The sequence below is a fragment of the Tympanuchus pallidicinctus genome, unplaced genomic scaffold (genome assembly GCF_026119805.1).
Source record: "Tympanuchus pallidicinctus isolate F22 unplaced genomic scaffold, pur_lepc_1.0 scaffold3, whole genome shotgun sequence".
NCBI lineage: Eukaryota > Metazoa > Chordata > Aves > Galliformes > Phasianidae > Tympanuchus > Tympanuchus pallidicinctus.
In genome coordinates this window covers 102,457,408-102,470,849 of record NW_026294747.1, presented here as the reverse complement: position 1 = coordinate 102,470,849, position 13,442 = coordinate 102,457,408, and the positions used below count along the sequence as shown (strand labels likewise).

Sequence of the window (13,442 nt, the reverse complement as noted above, 5' to 3'; positions counted from 1 at the left end):
GCAGGGACAGGGAGGTGATTGTCCCCTCTACTCTGCTCTTGTGAGGCCCCATCTGCAGTACTGTGTCCAGGTCTGGAGCCCCCAGTACAAGAAAGACAGGGAGCTGTTGGAGAGGGTCCAGAGGAGCCACAAAGATGATCAGGGGACTGGAGCACCTCCCCTATGAAGAAAGGCTGACGGAGCTGGGCTTGTTCAGCCTGGAGAAAAGAAGGCTGTGGGGTGACCTCATTGCAGCCTTTCAGTACCTAAAGGCAGCCTAAAACAAGAGGGGAGCCAACTCTTTGAAACGGTGGATAATAGCAGGACAAGGGGAAATGGTTTTTAAGTTGAGGGAGGGTAGATTTAGGTTGGATGTCAGGGGGAAGTTCTTTACCAAGAGAGTGGTGAGGTGCTGGAACACAACCAGAGAGGCTGTGGATGCCCCGTCCCTGGAGGTGTTCAGGGCCAGGTTGGATGGGGCCCTGGGCAACCTGGTCTGATATTAAATGGGGAGATTGGTGGCCCTGCATGTGGCAGGGGGTTGGAGATTCATGATCCTTGAGGTCCCTCCCAACCCTGACCATTCTGTGATTCTGTGATGATCAAAAATGTAATTTTTTCCATGAACAAACAAAGGAATATTCATTCTGGTTTATCATGTTTATCTAAATAATTCAGAAATTCCACGTGACTAATATTTTCAACATCAAAAGACAGTCATGCTATTAATTCTGTTGAAAGTTTTTTGTTTTGTTTTGTTTTTTAAGGGATGCATTTTCAGTTGTGATTTAATCGACTCTTCAATAAAGGACTATTTCTTTAGCAGATGAAACCATTTTGTTAGCAGCTCAGCCATTATGGCTTAGTTCCACAGAGATATTTATGTATTTAATTTCCACTGAAATCAGAATAAATGAGGATTTTCAACATGCCAACTCTTAAAAAGGAGGTTCTCAAAAACAACTTTGCTCATTAGAATGCTAAAGCAAGCATTTTTGAGTAAACACAGGTTTGGGAGAGAAGATGACTGAGACTCCAAAGAAAAATCAGTAAAAAGAGAAGACGGATGGACAACAAGATTGAATTATTTAACAAACCAGTAATAAAACCCAAGGGTGGGTCACTGTCACCAAAGGACACAGTAGTTTAGAATTAAATCCATTAATTTCCCTTCCCCTACTGTTGACACAGCAGACATACTAGTTAAGTTGTGAACATTTCCATATGTTAAAAGCATCATGTCTTTCAGGTTTCCACTTGTAAGAACAGCATTTTAGTACTATTTATGCAGTAAGAGACACCATAAGATGTTTTAAAAGAAAATCCTTGCAAAAGACAACTGAGGTTTTACCCAGTTCCTCCTATGTGCAGATTTTTGCACCCCAGTGCAAATCCCACCAACCTGCAGCACATCTTTCCTCCTCATTGGAACTGTTCCCATTTGTTGCCCATACAATTTTGCCTTCACCATAAAACTGAAACTACCTTTTGCTATAGCAGAAAGAAAGCCAGAGCAGCTTATGAGAGCTCTAATGTCATCAGTGGTGTGCTAAAAAGTTTTTTTCATTTAGCTACATGAGAAAAATGAAGGAGGAACAGAAGTGAAAACGGTTATACTTGATAAGCAATTTAGGTTTATCTCACGTTACTCTACAAGCTATTTCCTAATAGTCAGAGAATAGCTGCTATTTGGTGCTTCCTCAGGAAATGTACAATTAATGCACTAGAGTAAGGCAGACAAGGAGAATCATTTAACACCACTTAAGTAGCAAAATGTAATTGTATCTAGGCAACAAAGCAGTGTTAGACGGCAGAATGGATAAGCATTGCTATCAGGACTGAAATAGGTGATACCAAAGACAACAGAACCCATGGTAAAGCTTTCTGTACAGTCAAGGACACAAAAAAGAGCAACACAAAAGGCAATGCCATCTCAAACTACTGCCACCTACAGCAGAGTCAGACCGGCAGCCTTTTACTTCAATACTGTTTCCTGCCATGCTCCAGCTGTGCTTTGCCTCCAGCTTTGACTCTACACACTTTTACACCCCAGCCATGCTGCTTACCATGGCAGCTAACCACTCTCCCCAGAGCACAGCACACTGTCTTCTGCAGGCCCTCAGCTTCCTCCTCACTGCCAGATGCCGACTGAATCTTTCCTCTTCCAGAAGTGTGACAAATGTCCTGATGAAAAACAACACCTCATATGAAAGCCTTTTCTGTTGATCCTATGAATAATTACAACTCATCTTCACAGATTAAGATAAAGCACAGCCAGGAATCTCTGTGCCCTTACCCAGTGCTTATCACTGTCCCAGGGCTGCCCATAAGGGCCATACTCCTTTCAAAGTTTCCCCAAGCAAGCTCTGTCCAACATAATAAAACTCATCAGGCAGATGCAGCTAGCCACACTACCCGCTTTACTGCTTGGTTTTCTTCCAGCAAAGCCATCATTCTCATTTCACCAGCGCTGGCATTCAGAGCACATCACTGACATTTTACTGGAGAGCACCACCCTGGCTCTTGCAAGGCCCTGTACCCACTGAGTAGCAGATGAAGGTCAGCGCTCATCTCTGCAGCCACAACTCCACCTCAAAGCCTTCGGCCACCCCAACTCAGATGCCTTGTTGCAGGGAGCAGGAGGTGCCTGAGGTCGCCCTGACTGCTGCCTTGTGCTCCCCAGCTTCTTCTCAGTTAACCAAGCAGCTGACAGCACCCTTTCCTGCACAGTCTTCAGAATAGTAGCTGCTTCCAGCCAAATGCATTTGGAACTATCAAGCATTTTTAAGAGTATGGCTTAATCTGATCGTGTGCAGTAATTATTAAGGCTTAATAAGTAGGTTACCCAAACTTGTCAGTTGAGCTGACTATCTCTTTAAGCAAGACCTGCCTTTTCTCCTGGAAAGTCACCAAAGAGAGAGCAATCCTCTGAATTAGCCCCACGTACTAAGCAGACTAGCACAATCTGCTGTCTCACCACCACCGTTATTTAAAGTGCTGTGACATTTCTTCAAATGGTTATTTCATTGTAAATTCTGAGACAAATCAAAGAGGCACAGAACGAACTCTCAAAGATGCAGAATTTTTTCCTGTATCATGGCCAATATTTCTGAGGATGCAGGCTGTCCTCAGCTAACTTGAGTGTGGTAGCTCCTACACTAATTTGTTAAGAATAACAAAGGGGAAATCTGATGGTTGGTAGAATCAGATTGACCTCACTAAATGCAAGTCTAAAATTCAGTTGAAAGATAGCTTTTTGTCAATACTCTCTATTGTGTAACTGGTGTTTTGTAGTCTTCATGATTAAGCCCTATACCTAACCAACAGAAACAGGTTTTGCATTACTATTTGGAAAAACAAAATATTTCCAAGTTTTGCTTCTCCCATGATACAAGTCTTCAATTTCAGACACTTAGAGACAGGAGCAACACCGGGAAACAATTAACTCTCTGTTCAGATTATGATCCATTAGTTCATCCTTTTTCTTCTGAAGTGCCTTGTTCGAACCACTACCAAAGATGGCAGAAGAAACACAAAGTACATGTATGTATGGGAACTGCTGAATCACGGCCTGAGCCTCTGATTGACCACCTGAGGCGAGCACTGAGTCAGCCATGGAGCACAGGTGAAGGCGATTCAGCTGTGTGATGGAAGGGGTGGAGCCTGGCTGCACCTCTCCTAGACCCATTTAAGAGCTGACTGCTGGTGGGAAGGATCTCTTCTGAAGATTCCTCCTTTGGAGCTTTACAGTGAGCCCAGGACAAGGGTAAGTACTCTATCTATTCTCTTTTTGGTATAATAATCTGCTTAGCCAAACTCTCTTGTTTATTTCATAGTTGTAATGTCTGCATATTTGCTGATGATAAAACTATGCCCAGCAAATATTTTCTTCAGGTAGTTTGTATGTTTTGTTGCTGGTGCTGGGTTTGTTGGTTTTTTGTTTGTTTGGTCTTTTCCCCGTTCTATAAAATATTTTAAGGGCTGTATTTTGCTTTCTTTTTCATTACTTCTCTTTAAGATAATAGATTTCCAAGCACAAACAGTATATAATGAAGCATTCATAGGTTATTCCTTTGAAAAATGGAGCCTTCAACTGATGTAGTCTTCAGATTTGATTGTACAACAGACTGTAGGGAAACCCAGATAGTCTGCTTTGCAGGTTTCAAGGGCAACAGATCTGTGAAGGAAAGTAAGTAGACAGACAAACAGTTGCATTGACTGTAGCCCATTACAAAGCTGGATGATCTTTCAGGTTCTGTATCTTTCAGCGCTTTCTTCTTGAGCAGGAGAGCAACAAATCCTTCTCCAGCATTAAACCAATTCAAATGCACTTTGCCAAGTTCCAAGGACAAAGCACTGGCGAAAGGTACCTTTTCCAACCTGAGCAATTCTATGATTATTTGAATATTCAAGTAACTCTGAGTCTCTAAGCAGAAAGACTGAAAGGAATTAAATGCATCATTCACAGGGACTGCGCAATCATACTAAAATTCATCTTGTGGCAAAAATAGTCTCTTGTTTTCACACACTCTATAGAATCATGCTGCAATAAACATTGTAGACATTCATACTGTGACACGTTTTTGGAAAATAGTGTGAGAAAAGCTGTTACCTATTTGCTTAAATACAACAGTATTTGGCTGTAGACAGCCTTTCTGTTTCAGCCATCCAGATTTAATCCAATCACAGGTTCATCAAAGCCCTTAGGAGTTCATCTTTCAAAATTCCTGCTCTGAATCATCATGTCAGCCCGTAGTTGTTTTTAGTGCCATACATATGACTAGTTTTATTCCTAGTCTCCAGTATTTTAACCTACAAACTAACACTAAACTGACTGCAGTGCAATGGAGAGCAAGCGTACAAACCCAGAAATTCTTCTGCAGGTTGGTTTCTCTAATTTACACCACTCTTCTTTGGATTGATACAGTCCTCCATTGGTCTTGGTCTGGAAGGCCAAATCTTTCCAATATGTCAAATATTTCTAGTGACACCAGCTCACACTGTAAATGTAATTATGGCTTAAGCCCTGTTTGTATGGCTGAAGCAGAATCTCTAAACACCTTTGAGAGCAATTTTGAATACTGCTTTTTTTCCACAAGCATAACTGTTCTTCAAAATTATATTAGAAGATGTAATTAATCATAGAAATGACTCTAAAGCTTCTACAAAGCTGCTTTAAAGCAGTGCTTGATCTGCATCATAAACACTATGTCAGAATTGATGTTTTTCTTAGCACCGAGTGTGAAATTTTTATTATGAAGAGCAAACCTCCACCAGACAATCTCCCCAGAGCATGATCCAGAAAATAAAAATGACACAAGATGTGTTGCTACTGCACACATATATAATGTGCAATTAATAGCAGTTTTCAGTGGCAAGAGACAAAATTATGTACCTCTCCAAGATCACATGTGGGATTACAACTGACTTCACAGGAAACAGCATTAGAGTAGCATTTCCAAAACACTTTAAACTGTTACAGGGAAGGAAGGCATCTGAACTTCAGAGGAGAAGCTGGACACTCACTGAGTCTCTACTATGTGCCAAAGCTTACAGCTCTTGAATTTCTTTGGAAATAAACAACCTTGATAATTTTGCTTCAGAAGTAGATTAGAGACCATTTTCAGAACTATACATTCACAGATGTTACGGCTGTTAACATCCAGGTAATAACTACATCAAGTCATGATTTGGAAATGCTGTTCCTCAGTGAAGCTCTGACCTCAATTTCAACTTCTGATGACAGAAGAGCATGACATGCTGGTAGAGTTTCACATTTATAACGACTTGATGTCTCGTCTCCTTATTGATTTCAGTTTAGAGAACATATTCAATAACCAGTTCAAAGTAATCAAACTAATGAAAACAGACTTTAGTATCTCATCTCTGAAGGAGAGGACAGAAGGACACTAGGACAAAGTACATTGTCAATCACAGCCCATATTTTGATGCTTGACATCTTGCTGCTGCCATTATGCCCTTCCTTGTAGGCCACACAGCAGCAGTTTGTGGTTGTAAGTAATCATAAATGGGCAAGTACAGGAAGGGGCACACTCCCAGTTCCAGCCCTCCTCTTCCATAAATACAATAGCTTCCCCAGGGTGAAGGTAACAACCCAGATGGAATCACTCAAGAGACTGAAGAGTGTTGACAGGACAGTGAAGGAAATGGGAAAATCATGCAGTTTATAGATTCTGGACTTGCTTTTCTTGAGCAGGTTAGATAATAACTGACAAATCCCTCCTTAAGCACTGAAGTCTCAAATGAAAGTAGCAATGTAAGTTCAAAATAGCTGAGACCATTTTTCCTTGACCATTCAGGTAATTTTGTAACTCTAATCAAAAATACTGAAACTGATCCTAGAGCAGATTCCACCACAGCATCATTCACAGGGACTTTGTGATCAAAATTAATTTTGCTTCAAAAATAATCCACTTGGTTCCATGCAGTCTTGGGCAATAACATTATACTCAGATTTTTCAGATATTCATAGCATGGTGTATTTTTAGAAAAATCATTCTGAGAAAAATTTGATCTTCAACAAACCATCAGTAAAAAATATGTTCAAGCTCAAGAATGAGTTTAAATGTCAACAGAAACAGACAAGTAATTTCTTGATCCTGAAAAATAAACATGGATTTGACAGAGGAGATAGGAGAGTGCTCTGAGTTCTATCCCTTAGAAAAGTAATCTAATCTTTTCCATTGTAACAGTGCATACTGACTTTGAAGTGATGAATCTAAGAGCTGCATTCTTAAAAACTCAAGAAATCACTGTTTGTGTTCACCTCTGAAGTTTTACAAGGAATTAAGGTTTCCCACCACATACTATGAAGTTCCAGTGGGAAAGCTGTTTTACAGAAGCTCAGACAGAAGACTGGACTCCAACCCTGCCACGTCCAAATCAAGTTGCTCAATATATCTTGCTCAAGAAGGATCAGAGGTTCTATCTTTTTTTTTTTTTTAAGCATGCTAGAACATAAACCAAACAAAAATAAATTGTATGGAGTATACCGATTACCTTCCTGAAAAGGTTATTAGAAAGAATGCAAATGAGTGTTGTGATTACTGTCTGAACTTAGCTCCAGGCTACTGTTTGAACTCAGAGCGAGAACTCTTTGATTGCACAATTTAATATGGTTTTGTCATACTTAGCATATCCCTTTCAAGTGCGTTTCTGATTTACGAGAAATATTACCAGAACCATTAGACAAGTTGGTAATTTATAATGACATTGATGCTGTTATTCTAGCTTCTAATTGACAAAACAGATGAAGTACTGTTAATGTATAGCCTTCTGCTGGCGCTCAGATCAATACTGTCACAGTGCCAAGATTAGTACTACTTTACTCCATTAACCTAAAAATAGTTGCTATGCTTCAGTCAAAATTTGACTTCAGTTTCAACTTTCCACATCTGCTAACCCCACACAGTCTCTAATTTTAACAGAGATCGCTAAATCAGTGTTCTATTGCAGTCTACTGTCAAAATAAGCAAGCAATAAGCCAATGGTCTTTCTGATTTGTAGAAACACCAGTATTGCCTATATTGAAATGTCTCGTGTTATCTGGTCAAAATGAATCCCTTTTTCATCTTCCTCAGAGTTGAGGTAAAGTGTTTACTTATATCGTAAAACACCTCATCAAATATTTTATTCTTTTTGTTTCCATACCTGCAACATGGAATAAATCTGTTTTTATTAAGCTGGCTTTTCAGATCTTCCACATCAGAGAAGCCCCATAGCATGCATGAAGGAAAGCCAATGCAGAGCGGGATGTCATCAAGTCACATCACAACCATGTCACCAACACCACACCGCCTACAGCCACACTCACTGGTGTTTGCTATCCCTTGTAGCAACATATATTTTCTGTATCCTCTGCTGATCAAGTCTGTCTACTGTAAGTACACAGCACTACAGAGAGGTGCACTGCGAGTGCTGGCTACCCATATTATCATTCCTCCTCACGTTTCGCCTCTCAAGGTTGTTTTGCTCAGGTTCAAAATACATGGGGAAGGGACAGAAGGAGCATTATTTGTGCAAATGCAATAGAGAAATTTAACTTACGCTGCCACAGAGGAGCATCCCGCTTCCCTCCATAGGGCTTGGCACTCCATCCCAAGCAGGACACCCACAGCTGCCTCATACACATCAAACCAACCTTCTGCCTTGAAACACCGCATCGCCCCATGCGCGAAAGCCTGGCAGCCTTCCCCGTACACAGCCGCCGCTGCGAAGCGATCGGGCGGCGGTCGCCGAAGTTGAACCCGAAGCCGGGGCTAACGCCGGCACCGTTCCCGAGCCCGGCAGGCCGCTCCCGGCTCCCCGCCACCTGCTGCACGCAGCTCCCCTCGCCCCGCAGCCCCGCACAGAGGCGCTCCGCCGCTCTCCCGCCTCCTCCACACGGCAACGCGCCCGACCCCACGCCCACCGCATACGCACCGCAGCTCTGTTGTGGTTATAAATCCACCTGCGCATACGCATCGATCCACCGCCACGCATGTTTATGTGCACGACCCGCGGCCGTTCGGCGCGCACGGCGGACCGCACACGTATGTGCAGCGCGCACACAGCCGCGGCCACACCCAGCGCTGCACGCCTGTGGAAGTGCCCCCACACAGCGCTGCTCCTCACGCATACACACACACACACAGCACCGCCAGCCCAGCCCGCACGCATACACACACACGCACACAGCCCGCCACGCCCTGGCAGCTCCGCACCGCCCTGCCGCGCCGCCGCTCCCCGCCCTGGGCCCGTAGCGTCCGGGCCGAGCCTCTGAGGCACTGCGCGCCGCCCCGGGGCCGAGGGCCTTGCGGCGGGCTCACCATGGCAGAGGCGCGGCGGCGAGGCCGGTTGTCCTGGCGACGCGGAGCCCCGAGGACGGCGCCAGGTGCAAGGGCTGCGCGCGCGCACCGCCGCCGCTGCCTCCGCCGGAGCCGGGGCGGGGCCGCCGCCGAACCCACGTGACCGGCACCGCCCCTGCGCGGTGGGGCCTCGCGCCGCACCGCCTCCCACCCCCCCCCCTCTCATTCCCAGCTTGGCGTCTCCTCCTTCCCGCCCCAGGTGGCCGCCTCAGGGGACGGCGAGATGGCGGCTGTGGGTGGGCCTGTCCTCAGCCGGTCTCGGGTCCTTGCACGGGCTCTCCCGCGGCTCCAGTGCAACCCCCTCCGTTCCCGAGCTATGGTGTCCCACCGGTGGGCTGCTCCTCCAGCCTCAGATTGGGATTTGCAGCTCTCCTATCAGGAAGCCAAGCTCTTTAAAGTAACGCGCGCTGTCAGTCGCTCTTGTGAACACAGCATAAAACCACGCTGAAAGGCAAGGACAGTATTGTCAGTAGCGCTTACAGGTTACATCTGTTCAGCAGTCACAATACCGCATACAACACCGAGGAGATAGATGGGTTCTGCTCCTGAGTTTTGCCTATTCCAGCAGGCGTTGCTTTCTGTTGGTGCGACCTCCAGGCTTGCAGGAGACAGAAGCGGCCATTGTAGAAAAACACAGATTTGCTGTTTGGAACGAGCTGCCTTCATTCCTTGAAGAAATGAGACATTCTGGTTTGATTAACAGCAAAATATGTTTTCTTAGGAAAGTGCCCTTTCTCAGAACCCACAGAGAAATAGTTGGTGTGTACACATACCATTTGTTGGCACTTCTCTGGACCTACTGTCTCGCTCTCCAGATTTCAGAGAATAACCTGGTTCATATGTACAGCTGATCTGGTTTGTATAGCAGGGAAGAAAGCCTCAGAAATGTGAAATATGTATAAACAATTCGGACACGTTCAGCTGAATTGCAGGAGGCCTAGGCTAGCAGTTCCTGAGTCGTACTGCTTCACATAAAAAAAATAAAATAAAATAAAAAATGATTGTTGCATGATTTTTAGTTCAATGTGAATTTCTGGACTCTCATAAAAATAGTGATAGATTTTCTTATCACTACCATAAAGCGAAAGCAATTTAAGGAGCCAGAATCACTTAGAGTTGCAACAACCTGAAGAAAAAAGAGATCATCTTTTACAAAAACAAGAGACCTTGCAGAATAATGACTGCATTTGTTTCAATGGAGTTCTGAACAACTGGCCCAATAGGGATCTCTTTGAAGCAAGATGAGAGACAAATGTGGAGCAGGCTTTCCATGGCCCAACATCAGTTCTCATTTGATCAAAAACTGTGGGAAGGAATGGAACATTACAGAATAGATTTGAACCAATATTTTATGTATTAAAAGGCTGTAGGAGAAAAAACTCCTTGTTTCTTCCCTCAAGAAAGAAAAAGCAGTTATGTATTTGCCACCTGTGAATGTGCTCAGGATTTGAGAGACTGAAATCTTTTATCTTTGGATCCAGACCAACTAATGATGATATAGTGCTGCACCTACTGACTTTCTGGACTATTTTTTTCTTTTTGAATTGCATTGTGATATAACTTGAAAATTCAATCCAAGAAAAGCTTACCCAAAAAAACCCAACCCTTTAGTCAGGCTTCAATTCTGACAGACAAGCAATTAGTTGGGAAGGAGACTTCACAAATGTGCATACATCTTGGTCTGTCTTCTCCATTTGCCATCTGTGGAATGTCTCAGCATCCCCATTTGAAGTGTGAAGAGAATATATCCACAATTAGTGTCTTGTTTTCAACCGATGCACTGCAGTGCTGTTGATGGAAAAAACTTCATTTGAAAATTTTCATCCAACTCTCATTTTATCATTTTTCTGAAATGATCAGGTTTTTAGCTAATGCCTTACACTGGTCATTCTAGAAAGACTGGTTAACTATCTATTACTGATGTATTTTACTTTCTTACAAAACTGTATTCAGCAGCTCAACTTTAACTTGGCTGCCTTAAGTTCCTCCTAATCGTTCTGGACTCTCATTAAATGCTGACCCAGTTCTTTTCTTACTTAATTTTTTTTTTTTTTTTTTTTTTTAACCAAACTTAAAATAAGTGAAAAATGATTTAAGTACTTGCCATGGGAAATGAACAAATGTCAACTATAAGAGGGTGGGTTAGTTTGCAGAGAGTGTAAGTGTTTAAAGCAGAGGGGCTTCATTCTGGAGGCCGTGCTCTTCCTAAACAACAGCTTTGAGGCGTCTATGCTGTTAGGTTCTGCAGCCCAGAAGGGACTTTCAGATTCTAGCTGCAACAACTGAGAAGCCCAGTGTTGCAGCCTGAGTTTTATTTCTGGATTCCAGCCATTTCATTCATTCTTTCCCTAACTTCAGTCCCTAACCACTGAAAATTTCCCCAAGCATATTGTTTCCCAACCTTGCCAGGCTGCAGTTACTGAATATTTGGAGTGCAGGAGAAAACTTGCCATGCAGTAGTTTCCTCTACAGTGGTCGTTTGATTGCCTTCGAGTCTAGAACTGGCTTGGTATTCTTAGCAGTGGGCTCAAGCTTATAAATTTGTGTAGAATTTTTTTCCAGAAATTTGCCTCACTAGCTGTAGGAACTTGGATTGAAACAAAGTAATTACTTGTCTTGTCTCACTTTTCCTTCTTTTCTTCCTATCTCCTTTTATGCAAGTCAAATGAGAGTAGGTCCTAGAGGCCAGGCACCACATATTACGGATGCAGCAGTTCCTGGCTATTTGTTACAACTCTTGCTTCCACAGCACACCCAAGGCTGGTATTTGTGCTGAGACTGTTGAAGAGCTCACTTAGGATCTTGTTAACACAACTCAGCTGTGAAGGTCTTTGACTACAAGTGTGAAGGAAAATGGCAGTAAGTGGTTAACTTTTGAAACTACTAACTTGATCTGAAGCTCAGCTTTTCTTCAGTTAAATGACTGCAACAAGAAGCTCCATATCTACTAATTGTCATTACAAGTAAAAATGGTTGGGGGGGATATCATGTTTCATCATGGGGGATGCTTTTCTGATGTGCTGTGCATGTTCACACTGAAGCATAAAAAGGTCATGTTTTAATGTCTGACATAGCCTTTCACGTGCATCAAGACTCATACACTGAGACTTCCCAAATTGTTTTCCTTCCCTGAGCAAAGCTCCAGCACATGCCAGCTCTGTACCATGATTTATACTTCATGGTACTGCTGTCTCTTTAGAAGTTGCTTTGATGCTACTAGTAGGTTGGGAATATCCTGCCCTACTCAGACAATTTGTTGGTATGCTAGCTCCTCTCAGCAAAATGTTAACGGTAGTAAATCTGCTGTCAAGATCTTTTCTACTTAGGAAATCAGAGGGAAACAAGCAGATCTTTAGTTGAGTATACCAGGACTGACTGCCATTTGGGTAGTGGTGGTAGGATTGACTACCCACTCAGGTAGAATCAAACTAATACCTCTATGCTTTTCTTTCCTGAGAGGGACTTGAGCAGCGCTCAGATTGTATGGAGCTGTCAATGAGGGAGAGAATTGTCAAGTAATTGGGAGCTACTCACAGTGATATCCTGAATATCTTATCAGGAGTGGCAGATCGCTTTTACTTAAGTTCAATTTGTTTGAAGGAGTAGGTGGGTTGTGTACAGCATTTTATGTGTACAAAACATTAAAAGTAGGGGACTGCTGAGCTGGTGATTATTTAAGTAAACTGTGCATACACAAATGCTCAGAACTAGAGAGCGTTCTGAGCGTTCACTAGAGGTGAAAAACTGAAAGAGGTGAGCATGTCTTTGTGAGGCCTCTCTATCATCTTTGTAAGGTCACGGGGGTCCCTGAAAACTGGAAAAAGGAAAATGTCACACTCAACTTCAAAGGGCAGAAAGGTCCAGGGAACCACAGACTCTCCTTAGTCCTTGGAAAACTTACGGAAGAAGTCCTCATGGAAAGTGCCACATGAGGATACAGTAAGGTGACATGAAACTTTCAGCAGATGAACTCTGACCATTGTGACTGTCTTTTAGGTTGAAATGACTATGGATGGGGGGAAGAACATTGTCAAGACATTTTCTTAAGTGCAGCCTTCTACACAGTTTCTCATAGCATCCTGGCATAGTGACATAGTGCATCCTCAACCATTTCATTCCTGGATTGTGAGGAGCAGATAACATGCTGTCAAGTAGGGCAGCCATTCGGAGGGAACTCTGCGAGCTGTGGAAATGGGCTGACAGGAATCTCAGGCCTTTTAGCAAAGGCAAATGGAAAGTCATACATCTGGGATGTGGTAACATCCATGATTACAAGGCTGGAGGCTGGCTGGCTAGAAAGCAGCTCTGTAGGAGAGCACATGGGCATTCTAGTGTATAGTGAACTGAACGCGTGTGACAACAAAAATTGCATTAACAAGAGAGGTTGAGGGATGTGATTGTACCAGCTACAGCATTTGTGAGACTACTTTTGAAGTGCTGTAACTAGTTTTGTGTCCTGGTTGTCAGGGAGATGTTGACAAAATGGAGAGTGCAGTAGATGATCATTGCGTTGTCTTCTGAGAGTCATCAGACATCATTTTCAGCCAAAGAGAGTGTGTGTGGCAACTTCTTTATAGTGCATTCTCAGCATCTTTT

The 13,442-nt window shown here is 43.3% G+C and overlaps 1 protein-coding gene across 1 annotated transcript in view; it reads right to left on the bottom strand.

The window, feature by feature from the left end:
- The window catches only part of FBXL2 (F-box and leucine rich repeat protein 2), a 48,963-nt gene extending 40,416 nt beyond the window's left edge, over positions 1 to 8,547 (bottom strand). Inside the window, exon 1 of the mRNA XM_052694310.1 lies at positions 8,422 to 8,547. Within this exon, the coding sequence (XP_052550270.1) occupies positions 8,422 to 8,481 (60 nt within the window). The 5' untranslated portion in view covers positions 8,482 to 8,547. The remainder of the gene's footprint in view (positions 1 to 8,421) is intronic.
- Positions 8,548 to 13,442: the final 4,895 nt, after the last annotated feature.